Genomic DNA, 17,783 nt, shown 5'->3' on the forward strand with positions numbered 1-17,783 from the left:
TATCCTCTCTTCCTTTAATTTCTTCCTAATTCCCAGCCAATCCCACCGACTGTTCCCAAACAGTATTGCCAAGTCTATTGCTGCCTGTGCTGCCTAGCATGCTGTGTGGCATGATGTCAGACTGACCCAGGCCCACTGCCCCTCTTGGGGATGGATGGATTCTCTGAATAATTTCTGTGTTGAACTAAATTCCAGACATCAGCTAATTACTTAGGCTTGAGTTCTTACCACCGTGAGCAGCAGCATAGAGATTGCTGGCACTACATACAGCTTTTTTGACTTTTGTTCTGGATAGAAAATTCACAAATGTAGTATCTATTTTTGGGGGGCCCCGGATCAGAATTTTTATTCCAATATTGCTTCCTTTTTGGCTCTTGAAAAGGTGGAAGGGTAGTTGGAATTCTTCAGAACCTTGATGGTCTAGAACAGCAAACAGGATTCCTCCTTTCTTCATTTCTACCCATGACAGCCACTTAGACAAGCCCCTTCAACACAGTGTGCATTTCAGAGAACATGCCATTTGTGGCACTGAGATTTCCTTCCTAAATGTGTGTTGTTGTTGGGTCACGTTTATTCTAACTCATAGCAACCCCAGGTGACACCGTAGAACTGCCCCATAGCATTTCCTAAGCTATAATCATTAGGAAAGCAGATCACCAGGTCTTTCTCCCACAGATCTGCTGGGTCGGTTCAAATCACCAGCCTTTTTGTTAGCAGCCTAGCACTTCACCTTTGTACCACCAGGGCTGCTTCTTTACTTTTGTGTTGGAAATGAGAATGTCCCTGGGTTGACTGGCCACAAATTTCATTGGTCTCTATTGGGAGGAAAGACAAGCAGCCCAGAGTTTCTTCCTTTTACCTTCCGACTTCTTCATAGGTATTTGGAACAAATGTCCTAGCCTGCTTTCTGTTGTCCTGCATGTAAGGATCTACTGCCCTTCCTCAATTCATCCTTCTGCCTATCCTTCCCTGACTTCAGTACCACAGGATCAGTGTCTAAGCACCACCATTGTCCCACCATACTCCCTGGTAGCTATGGTTGCTCACCTCTGTCCTCTAGTTGTCCTGAGTTAAATTTTAATGCCCATTGCTGTATCTTACCCCTCTTCTCTGTCCAGCCCTCAGTTTTATGCTCCTCTTAGGACTTTGCTCACCCCTCTCATCCTGAATATTCCTTTCATGATTCAACCCAACTAGATGTTGAATCTGTGCCAGGTTAATCAACCCCTGTCTTTGCGGTATGTGTAGGCCCAACTTCTGATCCCTGGTTCTTATTTTGCCTCGCCTAACTGGTTCACCTCAGTAGGACAGCACTCCTCCTTTCTTCCTATCTCCTTTCTTCTCAAGCTCCTTACCCATCCTTATATATTTGAGATGGAATATAATCTCAGTACAGTATACCATTTGCTTTTTTTTTTTTTTTTTTTTACTTTTATTGTGGTGAAAACATCCACAAGACATTCCCCAACATAACAACTTCCCCATTTACCATTTACTTTTTTATTTATTTTTATTTAACAAATGTGGTGCTTAAAGTGGAAATTTCAACAGAATGTATCACCAGGAATAACTGGAAAACACAAAGTTGTATTACTTCAGAAGCATTTGGGAAATTTAAACGTCATTCCTTTGGCCTAGTGTGAAAATTCTTAGTTTTGCTTTGCCAAGTTGTGTTGGGGTTGAAATCACTGTTTTGTTTAAATAACCACAAGGTTCCAGGTCAGGTCAGCTTTGATTCTGCCTTTTTCACAGGATATCCTGCCCTGTCTTGCTTGTCACCTTCCCCTCTGTGTAATTTGGTTTCCTATTATTTGAGTAGTTCATGATTTATTTTCTCTTATTCCCCAGGGTAACTTTAAAGTTGAAATACTGCACATGATTTAATATTAGATGTAATAATTTGCAGAGCTTGTAGCTTCATAATTAAAAAGGGCTCTGATGAGGGTTCAGAAAAAAGCAGTATCCATTGTTATAGCTAATACTGTTTCTCCTTGAAAATGCTATTGGGAGAAACTTCTTTATTTTGCTTCTTTTAGGTTGGGCAATCCTACTTCCGTAGTGATACTGCCTCGGAAACCCAAGGAGGGGTCGCTATGAGTCGGGATCGACTCGACGGCACATAACAACAACAACAACAAGTCTGCAATGACTTCACATCTCTGTCTTGGCCCAGTTTTTTAGCAGAGGGGACATTTTATGAGATAGGGCTATGGAATTGACCTGGTCACCAGAAATAAAAGGCTTAACAGTCCAGCTCTCTACCAAGAGCTAATGATGCAAACCAGGCCCCATTCAGGCCTGTCCTGGCCACGCCTTGAGTCCTACCCCAGGGGGAGCTATGAGGCACACTACATCATTTCAGTGTGGTCCCTTCTTCCCTGGCATCCCTCCTTGTTCATGTCCTCTTTTTTCTTTCTCTTCTGAGCCTTCTTCTTCCTAAAGCCACTGCTCTTTGTCGTGTTTGCATGTAGGCTCTGTCTCCCCAGCTGCCTAGAAACTCCTAGTGGTAGGAGTAATGACCTGTGCTTGGTTTTCCCGGTAGTGCCTGGCACTATGCTAGGAACTAAATGGACATTCGGTAGATTTTCAACAGTTAATTGAAATTTGGAGAGCTTTGGCTAACCTGGTGGCATTTCGCAATGCAACTCATTGCCTTTTTAAAATGAGTTTAGACTTCAAGTTGATTACATGAAGTGCATTACTGTCCAAATAAAGTAATAGCTGGCATTTATTTAGCTAATACGAGGTCTCAGACACTGTACTAAACACTTTACATCTACTGTAATTCTCATCCCAAACTTTTGAGGTTATCATCAACTCCAATTTGGAGATATGGAAACTGAGACTTCAGAAGGTTTAAAATGGTCACCCAGCATATCCAGGGTTCAAACCCAAGTCTGCCTGACACTGAAGCTCATTTTCTGAATGACTGTACTACTCTTCCTGCCACCAGTGTCTGCTTGATCCCAGCCCAGCCTGCAGTTGTGCCTCTTTGCTCTGTCACTGAAATGCATTAGCTCCCTGTTTTCTAGCCTACGCACATTCACTCAATGCAGGAGGTGAACTTCACAGCAAATGTGTCTGAAGCCTTCCTTTAAATATTTGTAATGCCACTGTGTCACTGCCGTCATCTTAATGCATGAAGATCCATCAAGTACAGGAAAAGTTACCAAATCAAGTAAGAACTATTTCTATTTGAAGAAGAAGTAAAAAGCAAATCGCCTGGCCACTACCGATGGTAGGGCTTCATTAACTGGAATGTGACCTGGGGGTTAGGCTAGAGCTATCTATCCTTCCTTTGTGAATTTAGCCAGTCATCCTACTTTCACTTAAAAACTGAGAACATTCAGTCAAACTGTCCTAGACTATGGTAAGGTTTATATTATTCCCGTAACTCTGAGGGGTGGCGGGGGGGGGGGGGTTGATAGTTTGTTACATGCCCTATTGTCTCTCCTTTCTTTGTATTTGGTTTGATTAAATCTATGTGAAAGAAGAGCAACTGTCAAGAATAAATTTCTTTGCCTAGCAGTGGTAGATTGCAGCCTGAATTGACCCTGTAATTAGTCACCTAGCATTTATTGAGCAGTTACATTTAACCAACACATTAGGCAAGATATAAAGATAGCAAAAAGAATGGCCTCGTTTAACCTCAAAGGGTTCCCCTTCTATCTAAGGGGGTAAAAGTTGTGCGCTTTCTGTAAATGTAAAACTTCTCTAAAAAATAAAATATATTTACATATATAGACAAAACACATGTTGAACTATGAGAAACATGGAGAGACATCAGCATAGCAACATAGTATGGTATTTAGTGCTTGGGCTTCGAATCTGACTTCCTAAGTTCAAATCCCAGTTCTACCATTTATATGTATCCTTTGACATACCATTTTACCTTTCTGTGTTCAGTTTCCTCATCTGTAAAACAAGACTATTACTGGTATCCACCTCATGTGTGTAGAGCACTTCGCATGATGCCTGACACTTGGCAAGAATGCAGTATGTTTATGTATTGTAGCTACTGTTGTCAAGCATTAAACTATTGTTTATAGCATTGGTTGTAGGTGCCATTGGAGATACCTGTGAGAGTTGGAGTGATTAAAGATAACTTCATTAAAGAGGTGGAACTTAAGCTAAGTAGGCATTAGCTGAACCGATGGAAAGACAAAGGACATTTCAAATAAGCATGATAATGCCAGATGCAGGGTACAGGAAAGCAAACTAGACTAGATTAACTATGTGTTTGGGGTAGCAAAAGCTAAAATTGAAAACCAGGGCAGAGATTTTGGCTTAATACAATAGGGTGCCCACTGTATGGTCAAGAATGGATGTATATTATAAAGGAAAGGTGACAGTGATTAGATGAAAGAACAGTGAGCTGAAAGCAGGCCACCATGGGAGGAGAATTGAAAAGAGGTAGTGAGGCCCAAACCAGGCTGTGGCATTAAGTATAAACAGGAAAGGACAAACTTGAGAGACATGTCAAAGAAGGAAACAAGAGGCCACGATGATAGATTAGATCTGAGGTTTAAGGAGAGAAATGGTATTCAGGTTTTTCAGCTTGAAGTCTAGTGGAATAGTGATATAGCTCTCACAAGTGGGATAATAAAAAGGAACTCCATTTGTATCCTAGAATATTAAAGTTAGAATGAATTCTATAAGTCCGTAATTCAGTGAAATTTTCCACCTAGTCCAAGAATCTCCCTTATAAAGTGTCTTACTCAAAGTAAGATGGTTCAGTATATAAACTTAGGTTTGAAGTTGCCACATTTGAGATAAAAGTGACACACCCTAGAGACTTTGACCCATAAACTCTGGATGAGAGACAAAGTCTGAATGTATATCCAGACTCATTCACGTACACATGGCAGTCAAGGTAAGTCATGAGAGAGGGTGTATTTCCCAAAGGAATAAAAGTGAAGAATATGGAACACTGGGGCTTCTTCTAAGACACTAGTAATTAATGAGTGGGAGAGTAAAGAAGGTAACTACAGTGGAAACAAAAGAATGCTTCGAAAGAAAGAATATTGGGGAGGAATAGACTGGGAAAAGATCTTTATAGAAATGTTTGAGTTTCACAAAGTGTTGGGTTACACTAAGTTTTACTCCTATGTTCCTGAGATTATTGGTATTATTCGGATGTGAAAAATGTGCTAAACTAGCCCAAATGTGACTGGAGCCTAGTTAAATAAACAAGATCACAGAAGTGACAAGAGATAAACAGGATCACAGAAGTGACAAGAGAAGCATAATCTACCACATGCTAGTTGGCTAGTTGCTGATAGACGTCCTTGGGCCTGGAGTTGTCATGATGCTGTTAAAGAGTTTGGAAAGGTCAGCATACTTCTCACATTGCCTCATCATCTCATCACAGATTGTTCCCAGGGTAATGATTTGTATTATCTTCCATGCCATAAAGACAAGGAGGGAGAAAGAGGTGGGATGTCATCAGTTCTCTGATCACAAGCTCCAGAGGTTACCTGTCACTTTCAGGACAGAAACCAAAGTTTATACTCCATTTTATTTTTCTTTATAGAACTTATTGTCTGACATATATATTGTTGTCATTTACTTCATCTTTCTTAACCAAAATGTAAGTTCCATGAGAGCAGGATAAAAATCTGGAACACTGAGGGATCCCTGTATAGCCCCAGCACCAGGTACAGTGCCTGAGACAGGTCAAATACACAATGAGTATTTATGGGAAGGAGAGGGAACAAATCCAGCCCAGAGGTGCTGGGTTTTTTCATTGTTGTTTTTGTGAACAAACTTTGGTAATGGAATAAATCCAGAACCCTCTTCTGGCTCTTACATGAAGCATGGATGATTATTAATCTTAGTTTAAATGAAGAAAACCAGGGCTGTGTGAAGCTGAAGTGATTGTGAAGTAAGTGATTTCACTTACTTTCATCCTAGTCTGCTGAGAAAAAGATTGGATTTGCCACTTCCTCTTGCTGTGAATACTCCCAAGGTCTCTTGCCACCTTGTCTTTCTGCCTGCATAATCCTCCCTCCCCAGCTACAGCCCCATGTTCCTCGTGGAACAAAATCTGGGACTCTCTCTACCTTAGACAGGTTCTGTCAGACCCAAAAGGGGTCTGAACACATTTCAGTTTGCACTACAAATTCAGGGTTTTCAAGGTGTTTTTAAATTTCTTTAGTGTATAAACAGATGCTGTTTCATTGTGGTTGCAGTTGTTAGAATCTTAAAAGAGCATCCAAACAGTCACAGATAGTGACACTAGTTGCCAAGGACAAGGTGAGGGCTCAGAGCAGGGGGCTGTGATAATAAGGCCCATAAGGAATCATGGTTATTCATCCTGAAAGGAAAGGCTGGAAGGACTAATCAGCTTCATTCAAAACCTGTTTATCAAATACCTTCTGGGCACTGGGCACTGGGCTCAGTACTGGAGATATGGTGGTCATCAAGAAAGACATGCTCCTGCCCTCAAAGATAGCACCATCGATCGGGAGAGACATACTTCAAACAACTAATGTATTCATTGCAGTTTAATAGTACCAGCTACAAAGAAGAGCAAGATGCTTTACCAACACAGAACTGGGGAACCTACCCCAGTCTTAGTGATCAGGCAAAGATTCCACATCCAAATAACATTTAGATGAAGAAGAAAGAAAGAATTAGCCTTGGGGTGGGGGTACATTGAGAATTTTGGCAAAGGGAATAATTTGTCCTAAGGCCCTGAAGCAGATAGGAGTTTGACACTGCAAAGCAGTCAAAGATGGACAATGGAGAGGTTAGGGGATCTGGATAGCAAGACCAGGCTGGAGAAGGAGGGAGCAGATTGTTCATGTCGGTCCCATTGGAAGGCTCCTGAAAGACTGAAAGTAGTAAAGATGGAGACCACTGGACATATTCAAGGGTATAAAATTGCCAGGACTTTATGATGGATTTGATATTGTTGTTATTGTTAGGTGCTATTGAGTCTAATCCAACTCACAGTGACCCTCCATACAGCTGAGCAAAACACTGCCCAGTGCTATACCATCCTCACAATCATTGCTGTATTTGAGCCCATTATTGCAGCCCCTGTGTCACTCCAACTCACTGAGGGTCTTCCCCTTTTTTGCTGACCCTCTACTTTATCATGTATTGGTCCCTCTTGACAGCACATCCAAAGTAAGCAAGACAAAGTCTTGCCATCCTCGCCTCTAAGGAACATTCTGGCTGTTCAAACTTTCTTAACTATGAATACCAAAGCAAAGTGAAAGAAACTTAAAATAGACTGTATAGCAATGGTCCACCCAATGGTTGTTCTTAGGTGCTGTCAAGTCAGTTCTAACTTGTAATGACCCTGTGTATAACAGAACAAAACATTGCCCGGTCTTGTGCTATACTCACAACCATTGCTATGCAGCCACTGTGTTAGGCCATCTCATTAAGTGTTTTCCCCTTTTATGCTGGCCCTTTACTTTACCAAGCATGATATCCTTCTCCAGGGATTGTTCCCTTCTGACAGCATGACAAAGTCTGGCCATTCTCACTTCCAAGGAGGATTCTGGCTGTATTTCCTCCAAGACATGTTTATTCATTCTTCTGGCAGTCCATGATACATTCATTATTCTTTGCCAACACCACAGTTCAAAGGCATCAATCTTCTATGGTTTTCCTTATTCATTGTCCAGCTGTCACATGTATATTAGGCTATTGAAAATAGCATAGTTTGGGTCAGGTGCACCTTAGTCTTCAAAGTGACTTCTTTGCTCTTTAACTCTCTAAAGAGGTCTTTTGCGGCAGATTTGCCCAATGCACTAGGTTGTTTGATTTCTTGACTTCTGCTTCCATGGGCATTGATTGTGGATTCAAATAAAATGAAAACCTTGGCAACGTCAGTTGTTTTTTTTTCCATGTGTCATAAAGTTGCTTATTTGTCCAGTTGTGAGGATTTTTGTTTTCTGTGAGGATTTTTGTTTTCTTTATACTGAGGTAGAATTCATACTGAAGGCTATAGTCTTTGATCTTCATCATTAAGTGCTTCAAGTCCTCTTCACTTTTGGCAAGCCAGATTGTGTCATCTGCATGGTGCATGTTGTTAGAGTCTTCCTCCAATCCTGATGCTGTGTTGTTCTTCATACAGTCCAGCTTCTCAGATTATTTGTTCAGCATTCAAGTTGAATGAATATGCTGAAAGGATACAACCCTGACACACACCTTTCCTGATTTTAAACTACGTATCCACTTGTTCTTTTTGAATGACTTCCTCTTGGTCTATGTGCAGGTTCCACATGAGAGCAGTTAAGAGTTCTGGAATTCCCATTCTTGATAATGTTATCCACAATTTGTTATGATCCACACAGTGAAATGCCTTTGCATAATCAATAAAATGCAGGTAAACATATTTCTGGTATTCTCTGCTTTCAGTCAAGATCCATATATGTCCATCTTTCCACATCCTCTTTTGAATCTGACTTGAATTTCTGGCACTTCCCTGTCAATGTACTGCTGCAGTTGTTTTTAAATTATATTCAGCAAAATTTTACTTGAATGTGATATTGATATTGTTCAATAATTTCTGCATTCTGTTGGATCACCTTTCTTTGAAATGGGCAAGAATATGGAACTCTTCCAGTCAGTTGGCCATGTAACTGTCTTCCAAATTTCTTGATGTGGACGAGTTAGCATCTCTAGCACTGCATCCATTTGTTGAAATATTTCAGTTGATATTCCATCAATTCCCAGAGCTTTGTTTTTCACCAGTGTGTTCAGTGCATCTTGGACTTCATTGGTACTATCAGTTCATGATCATAAACTACCTCCTGAAATGGTTGAATATCAACCAATTCTTTTTGATATAGTGACTCTGTATATTTCTTCCTACTTCTTTTGATGCTTCCTGTGTCATTCAGTATTTTGCCCATAGAATCCTTTAGTAAGTCAACTTGAGGCTTGTATTTTTTCTATAATTCCCTCACCTTGAGAAATGCCAAGCATGTTCCTCCCTTTTGGTTTTCTAACTCCAGGTCTTTGCACATTTCATTATACTTTTGTCTGTCGAGCCACCCTTTGAAATCTTCTGTTCAGTTCTTTTACTTGATCATCTCTTCCTTTTGCTTTAGCTATTCTATGTTCAAGAGCAAGTTTCAGAGTCTCTTTTGATAGCCTTTTTGGTCTTGTCTTCCTTTCCTGCCTTTTTAATCACCTTCTGGTTTCTTCATGTATGATGTCCTTAATGTCATCCCATAATACATCTGGTCTTCAGTCTAGCATCAGTGTATCAAATTTATTCTTGAGATGGTCTCTGTTCTGGTTACCTAGTGCCATTCTGACAAGAATATACCACAAATGGGATGGCTTGAACAAACAGGAGTTTATTTTCTTACAGTTTGGGAGGCTAGAAGTCCAAATTCAGAGTGCCAGGCTCTAGGGGCTGCATGATAGCCCCTCGACCTTGGGCTTCAGCTCTGTCTCTTGCTCCCGGCCCACTGAAGTTAGAAGCATCTCTTCACTCAGGCAGCTACTGGCTGCTGAGGCTGACAAGCCCAAGGTCAACAAATAAAATGGCACAGTCCAAATGTTACCAAACCACACAGCAGGCCATTAATTCCAGTCCATTGTAACTCCCAAGGTCAGCAGAGCGTGGCAGGCTGCTGAACAACTACACGGCTACATGCAAGGTCCAAGCGTGCCATACGCTGGAGACCATTCCCAAAGCTGCTGCTTATATATGGGAAGCAGACCACAGCCCTAAGGCTGCTACTCAGCTGCTCCCAGTAGATTCCATGGAGTTGATTACCAGTCCATTCATGGGGAATACTACATCCAGCTGCCCAGCCACTTAACCAGGCTAGCCAAGTTGACACACAAACTTCACTACCACAGTCTATAAATTCATGTGGGATATAGCTAAGGTTGTATTTTGGCTCTCGTGGACTTGTTTTAATTTTCTTCAGCTTCAACTTGAACTTTCATATGAGCAACTGATGGACTGTTCCATAGTCGGCTGCTAGCTGGTGATATTGAGCTTCTCCATCATCTCTTACACAGATACAATCGATTTGATTCCTGTGTATTCCATCCAGTGAGGCCCATGTGTATAGTCAATGCTTAAGTTGTTAAAAAAAGGTATTTGCAATGAATAATTCATATGGTCTGCTATACCAAGAATGGCAAACTGAAGAGGAATGATGTGGCATTCATTGTCAGAAAGAACATTTCAAGATCTATCCTGAAGTACAACCTGTCAATGATAGGATAATACCCATACGCCTACAAGGAAGACCAGTTAATAGGACTATTGTTCAGATTTACGCATAAACCACCAATGCCAAAGATGAAGAATTTTACCAACATCTGCAATCTGAAATTGATCAAACATGCAATCAAGATGCATTGACAATTACTGGTGATTAGCATGTGAAAGTTGGAAACAAATCAACAGTTGGAAAATGTGGCCTTGGTGATAGAAATTATGTGGGAGATTGCATGATAGAATTTTACAAGATCAATGACTTATTCATTGTAAATGCCTTTTTCAACAATATAAATGGACTAGATATAGAAAATGATAAAGTAGGGTAGGCTAAAGATTCATTCAGTCAAGATTTATTGAGCTACTTTTCTAGGTACAGGGATGAAAAACTAGACACAGCATCCAGATTAGTATGATCCTTTGGATTCTGGCCTTATCAACGGGTGATTTACCAAGGTTCAAAGAATGAAAAGGAAGCATAATTGTGGGGAACATCAATTTTGGATATTATATTTAAGGACCTTCTGAGAATTCTCAATAAAGGTGTTCTGTTGAAGATGGAATTGGATGTATAGGTCAGGAACTCAGGAGAGAGGTCCCATCTGGTGATACAGATTTGGGCATCATTGGTGTCGAGATAGTTACTGAAGCCATGGATGGCTGTTGTTACACAGAGCTTATGACCACTTGTTTTCTGTCTCTCCTGACAGAATTTAGAGAAACAAGATTGAAATGTATATAAGGAATTTGTATTTAAAACACTGGTGTATTTTCTACACTGTAGAAAATAATTCAGCCTGAGGCTAACTGGTCTTATATGCCATTCTGGGGAGTTAAACGACAAAAGTACAAAAATACTCTTGCCTATTCAGTGGTTTCAGGAAATGACCTCCAGTGTCAGCATCAAGACAAGGTTTCAAAGATTAGTTTACCCTGGGAGACTGGTAGAATTTGCAAATACTACCTGGAAAACATTCAGTGGAAAAGACACTTGCAAGTACATACATACATAAATACTTAAGTACATACTACTTAAGAACATACTCCGTCCTTTGTGTATTGACTTCAAAATCCCTGGGTGGTGCAAACAGTTATCTCAAACAGTTAGCTACCATTTAGTTAGCTCAGTGGGAGTTCTGGTGGCATAGCACCTAAGGCATTTGACTGCTAACCAGAAGGCTGGCAGTTCAAACCCACCAGCCACTCTTCAGAAGGAAGGTTGGGCAATCTACTTCTGTAGTGATACCGCCTCAGAAACCCAAGGAGGGGTCCCTGTGAGTCGAATCCGAATCAGTGGCAGTGGGTTTGGTTTTTGGTTTGAGTTAGTTCGGCTGCTAACTAAAAGATAGAAGGTTTGAGTCTGCCCACAGGCACCTCAGAAGAAGGGCCTCCTGTCAACCTCTGAAAAATCGCCATTGAAAACCCAGAGGTGCAGAGGCCTATTCTGATACACACAGGGATGCTGTGGGTTTTAATCAATGCCATGGCAATTTGTTTTTTGTTTGTTTGCTTGCTTTTTGGTGTATTGGTGTCACAGAATCCTGAAGTGTTAAAGAAATTCAGTAAGAAATGAAAAATAGTGATGATTAAAAAAAAAAAAAATTACCTAAACATTAAGTATTTTGAGAGTGTTGGTGTCCTCCAACCTGTCATGATGTCACTGGTACACATTTTCATCACCTGCATTGCTTGCTACATTCCTGCCAATATAAAGTAGGGAGGTGGGGGCTTGTACTAGCATCTGAATCCTGCTCCCAAAAGAGAGAATTTCAAAGAAAAATGGTATTGTTAAAATTAACAATACCAACTTAATTGTATTGTAGACCTTCTGACATTTTTCTCTTTTCTTCTACAAATCCATGCTACTTAGAAACCATCTTTGATTCTCACTTTGCTGTGATAGCTGTGAAAAAATCTTGAGAGGGCAGAATTTTGTTTTCAAAGGAAAAACCAAAACCAAACTCATTGCCATCTGCTGTCTGGTTAGCAGTCAAATGCCTTAGGTGTTACACCAGTGATGTTTAATTCAGGAGACCTTTCCTCCCAAGTTTCTGAGCTTTCCTGATTTCACCCAAAGAGGGAACCCATTGCCGCCCCCAGCAGTGAGTGCCACCTGTGAGATTGTGTAGGCTAATAGGCATCACTAGGGGCGCCATTCTCATAACTGGTTCTGCAGCATATACCCGCACAGCCATTTGCAAAGAACCCCTCTGAAAAAAAAAAGAAAGAAAACACCAGTTAACTTTCCCATTTGAAGTTTCCTTTTAGAGCCAATAGCTTTTGTACCCTCAGTTTATGGGAAACTGAGATGAGGGGAAAAAGAGGTAATGAAATGAGTAGAAAAGTGAGTTCTTTTCAGATGAAGTCTCAGTTAATGATTAGTAGTTCACCTGTGTTCTAAATTAACCTTTTGTCTTCCTGGTAAAGGAAAAAATGAGTTATCTTGAGAGACACTTCTTTTGTCAAAAGTAGCTGCAATTTTAAGACAGAAAAAAAGAAAAATTAGACAAACAGCATTGTTTTTTTTTTCCTTTCAGATGCATTGTTGTTGTTGTTGTTGTTATGTGCCGTCGAGTCGGCCCCGACTCATAGCGACCCCTCCTTGGGTTTCCGAGGCAGTATCACTACGGAAGTAGGATTGCCCAACCTTCCTTCCGAGGAGTATATTGCTTATCTGAGAAAGAAAAGTAATATAAAATAGATTTATTCAACAAGCTTCTGCAAATAAGACAAAGAGCACTTACCTACCAATTAGTTTCTATCAGAGATGTGTTACGTTATGCAGCCTTTAACTTATTTTTTGAAGGTTTTCCTATAATCCTTGTAGATTTACAAAATAATCAAACGGACTGGTGAAACTGGCTGCAACATTGACGTTTGTTTCGGGGGAAAAAAATCTGACGTGATGAAGTCATTCCTAGGGAAAATCCAAAATGTCTTTATCCAAATTTTAACGAGTTTATTTTCACTGATGTTGAATGATTCAAGGAAGGGAAGAAAGGTTGCTTTTGCTTGTCATTTTATTTATAGGATTTGTCTGCACAGCAGAGAAAAAATGTTCTGATTACTTCAGAGGTAGACATAGATTTCTAAGCCATTTGGCTTCAGAGGTGGTTTAAATAGGAGTAAATTTAATATACCTTTGATTCGCCTTGAAGTAAAGAAACTTGAGCTGAGTTTCGGTCCAGGGTAAAGTCTGCTGTCAACACTGAAGAAAATCTATCACATTAATCCTAGGAGCTCAGAGTCCAGTGCTGCGTGAACAGAATGCTTAAGGACAGGAAGTGTGAGGAGAATGCTTTGAGAGAAACTTTAAAAACAAAATGATTGTTCAGTGAATACCAGGCCTTATGGTAATCATCCAGCACTATGTGAATAATTATGCTTGAGAAAAAATAGCTAATTAAAAACAAAGTGCACAACAGGAAAAGTATAGAATAGTTTTTCTGTTCCAATGTTAATGTGAGATTATTGTTTTTATTTCATTTCACATTGGCATACAAGAGATGAAGAGGAAAATTATATTGCAAGGAAGTGTAGGGTAGACTTGCTCAAGATGTTCTCATGTACTGTATCTAAGACAAAAGTCTTATTACTGTAACTTATCATACACCTCTGGTTATTAAATTCTGCTGATTTAAAATTTTCTAATTTTTTAATTTTGCCACTTTTGCACATAGTGACTTTTCATAGAAAATACCAGAAAAATTTCTGATTTTGCCAGCCTTTGTATGATTTTTTTTCGAAGCTCCTAAGTAGAATTAACATACTCTAAACATATAACTGTGTTTACATCAGTAATAAAAATGTCTTGTGTTTTCCTTTGACTTTGTTAATGAATATCTGGAACTGCTTTATAATTGCTGAGCTTAGGGTGTGAGAGTACAAGCTGCTGAATCAGTTTTAATTCCCTGTACATATCGCTTGCATTGTAAAGAGCTGGGTGGACCCCTCTCTTCCACTCGGGTTGGAGAGGGAATGCTTTTAATAGAGAGATTGGAAAGGAAAGATCCTACCTATGACTTCGCCAAGAACTCGCTCCTTAGTCTTGAGAAGTCATAAAACAGTCATCAAGGCAAGCAAACATTAAATAGTACCCTCTCTGACTAGTGGAAAAAGGTAGGGAGGCAAGAACAGTGCAGTAGAATAAACTACTTCAGAAGTAAGGGTGGCCACTACAGGGGGCAAAGGGAGAGGAGAGAAAAAGTACAGGGAGGATGTAGCCAGAGGCGAAATCATTTCTCTGTTGTGGGTATGGGAGGCCTGGGGGAAATACTGCACCATTGCAGCATAACACATGGGCTGCATCAAATTGTCTCTACCCTGGAAGAAGCATAGTAGTCTGGTTTCGTTTTTGTGCACCGAAGTAAGACTGAGGTCTGGTTGTTGTACTAAGAAATTTGTGAGGGTAGCATATTGATTTAATCCTGTGTGTATTTATCAGGGAGTGCCTTATTGGTGGAGTGCCTAAGGCATTTGACTGCTAAGCAGAAGGCTGGCGGTTCAAACCCACCAGCCACTCCTTGGAGGGAAGATTGGGCAATGTACGTCCATAGAGATACCTCCTCAGAAACCCAAGGAGGGGTCACTATGAGTGTATTTATTAAAAGTACAGTGTTAGTTCAGAGCAAAAAAAATCCATGTACCATATTTTTTTGCCTGTAACGTGCCCATGTAAGTAACACACAAGCATATAACCCACGTAGTACACATAGGAAACTAACACAAGGTGATTTGCAGTTTATAAAAAAATCCTATAGTGCACGTTATTTGCATAAAAATTCAATATAACTTTGTTTCCAAAATCATAGGTTAGGTCCATGGCTAGCTAAACCTATGACGTTCAGTATAGTCATAGACCAAGCTCTGGAAACCAGGACTTTAAGGGACTTTTTCCTTTGATGGGAAAATTAAAATTAAACTGGTTTGCTTAAGATCACAAGCCAGGACTAGAATTTACATTTTCTAATCCCAGTGCATTCCTTGTTTGACCTTATTCTGTTCTCCTCTTTCAACTTGCTCCCCTCAAAGTGACTGCCAGTGCTTTTCCTTCCCGCACCTATACCCAGTGCTCTCACAGCAGTATAGTGTTCCCTACCTGATGAATAACCAGGTGTCCGTTCTGCAGGTGCAAAGTTCCCCATTAAGTGGACAGCCCCCGAAGCAGCCCTGTATGGGAGGTTCACAATCAAGTCTGACGTGTGGTCGTTTGGAATCTTACTCACAGAGCTGGTCACCAAAGGAAGAGTGCCGTACCCAGGTAAGTGTGGGACCCAGCAGAAGTGGGCCTCTGGTTGGATGCTCATTCAACTCCATTTATGGAAGCCTCACCCAGGTTGCCTTGTAAGCCCTTTCCTAAGCTTTCTACAGAGCAGGGATATGAAGAATGTGGGCAGATACGTAGCCAGAGAAAAGCAGAGCTGGGAGCCACTGTGGTATGTAAACAAGTAAGTCACCATGAGCTGTGTGCCAGGTTTAATGTAATTAGTAGCTGGTATGGGTACTTCATGCCTCCCCTCCTGAGTTCACAGAACCTCTCCTCTCTCAGCAGGAGCATGTGTCTGTGGCTCCCAGAGCGGAAATGTCACTGGCAGAGCGTCTGCCCACGTGGAGTTTGCAGACATGTCTGGGAAAGAGAAAGAGAAAAGCCCCCACTGCTTTTTTATTACACTGTAGCACTGACCCATGGAGTGAACCTGGCAGAAAGATGCAAAGACCCGTTCCCTCGGCAGGCCCCAGCTCCAGATGGCTTAGAGTAGAGGCACTTGCAAAAAACGCCTTTTATGGGCCATTCACTGCCTGTTCCTGAACAGCTGAAATTATGCTATACAAAAGCAAGTAAAATGCAAAGAAATTGGAACTTCCTAGATTATCAGATTTATGCTCTTTAGAGAACCCCCAGGTTAGGTTAGCCAGGCTTAAATTCATTAGTTCAGACAGATGATGATGTAAAGGACACTCATGCCATTTCACCTCCACGCTTTAGTGGTTATAATACGGGGACGAGCTGCTTTTTGAAATGTTAAGGACATATTTTTCTGTTATTGCTGAGTGAAGAAAGGAGGTAGCTCCCCCTCATTTCTTGCCTAAGAAAAGAGCTTTTTAAAAAAAGAAAAGAAAAGAAACGAGTGATAGAAGCGATAGTGGAGATTAATGAGGAATTTAGGGCTCTTGCAAATTCTGGGCATGTCATCATATCTCTGCAGTCGGAGGAGCCAGCGAGGGCAGATTAATTTGTAATCCCTTTGTTCATTTTTTTATGGCTATTTCTGGTCATCTTCAGAAAACACAAAGAAGTGGTGCCCATAAAGAGGAACACTTTTCCGCTGGCATAGCTAGAGAGAGCCAGTTTGGCATGGAGGCAAAACTGACAAATCCCCCATCTCTGAAGTGCTCGCACCAGGCACTCAGAGATGCGGATGTAAGTCAGTTTTATTGATGCTGCAGTGGCTGCTGCTCCCAGCATGCACAAGTGGGCAGACTCCCCGGGAATAGCCAACCAGCACAGAAGAAAGGGCTGCCCCAGAGGGAGCTGAAGCACAGCGTGAGGGGTTTTGAATTGCTTCTCCAGGGGAAATATGCACATCTCAGGACTTTGAAGATGTGGAGGTACCTCTTTTTTCATTGTCCACATTTTGAACTCATTTCTTCCTGAGCCCCCCAGGTTTACAGTCACCCGGTGTGTTAAAGGCAATTGGGGGAAAGAGGTTAATGTTGTTTTGCATTTCTGCAAAGCCTTTCCTTCCAGTGATACAAGGCTGCTTTTTGTTCTCAGGGTCACACACAGAAGCCAAGACAAAGGGCTGGGGGGTGGAGGGGCTTCAGAGAAGGAAGGCAGGTGTGTGTTTCTGAGGGGAGAGTCTTTTGTCAGATTTAGTTTTAGCATCAAGAGAATAGCCTCACTTTACAACTTAGACCAGGGTTCATTCATCCAGCATAGCTGCAGTGAGTGTCAGCTGTGCCAGATGCTGTGTCTACCTGGGAGATAAATACAGGGCATCCCTGCCCTCAGCAAACACTGATTAGAACTCGCTACGAGCTACACAGTGTTTCAGGGGCTGGGGATAGAACAGTGAACAAATAAATAAATATAGTCCCTGCACTCATGGAGTTTACAGTCAAATAGATAAAATATACATCACATTTAGGAAGAAATCGGACTTCTTTGTTATGTATTTATTATTAGGGGAAATCGTCCTCTGAGGGGATGGATTATTTGAATTTGTCCACCATAGACCCCAAATCTTCCTTCTGATAGTGGGGTCAGGGGCACTCAATTCAGGCATCTACATATAACAGGTATCTGGGACCTTTCACCCAGAACCCTGTGAAGATGACAAAAGCCGGAGGCCATTGAGTGGACTCTGACTCACGGCCACACCACGTGTCAGAGCAGAGCTGCATCCACAGGGTGTCTCCTGGCTGGCTGTTGGAAGCAGATTGGCAGGCCTTTCTTCCAAGGCACTTGTGGGTGCCACTGAACCTCTAACCTTTCAGTTAGCAGCTGATCACAGTAACTGTTTACACCACTCTGTGAGGATGGTAAAAGCATTTGCAGTGAGAACGAAATCCTATTTAT

General features: G+C 41.2%; 1 protein-coding gene across 1 annotated transcript in view; it reads left to right on the forward strand.

Moving 5' to 3' along the window:
* FYN (FYN proto-oncogene, Src family tyrosine kinase) overlaps positions 1-17,783 on the forward strand; it is a 72,145-nt gene that overhangs the window by 43,509 nt on the left and 10,853 nt on the right. The window contains exon 10 of the mRNA XM_007940787.1: positions 15,333-15,464. Within this exon, the coding sequence (XP_007938978.1) occupies positions 15,333-15,464 (132 nt within the window). The remainder of the gene's footprint in view (positions 1-15,332; positions 15,465-17,783) is intronic.

The sequence above is a fragment of the Orycteropus afer genome, unplaced genomic scaffold (assembly GCF_000298275.1).
Source record: "Orycteropus afer afer isolate SDZICR_OR568_19922 unplaced genomic scaffold, OryAfe1.0 scaffold00072, whole genome shotgun sequence".
In the NCBI taxonomy this organism is placed as follows: Eukaryota; Metazoa; Chordata; class Mammalia; order Tubulidentata; family Orycteropodidae; genus Orycteropus; species Orycteropus afer.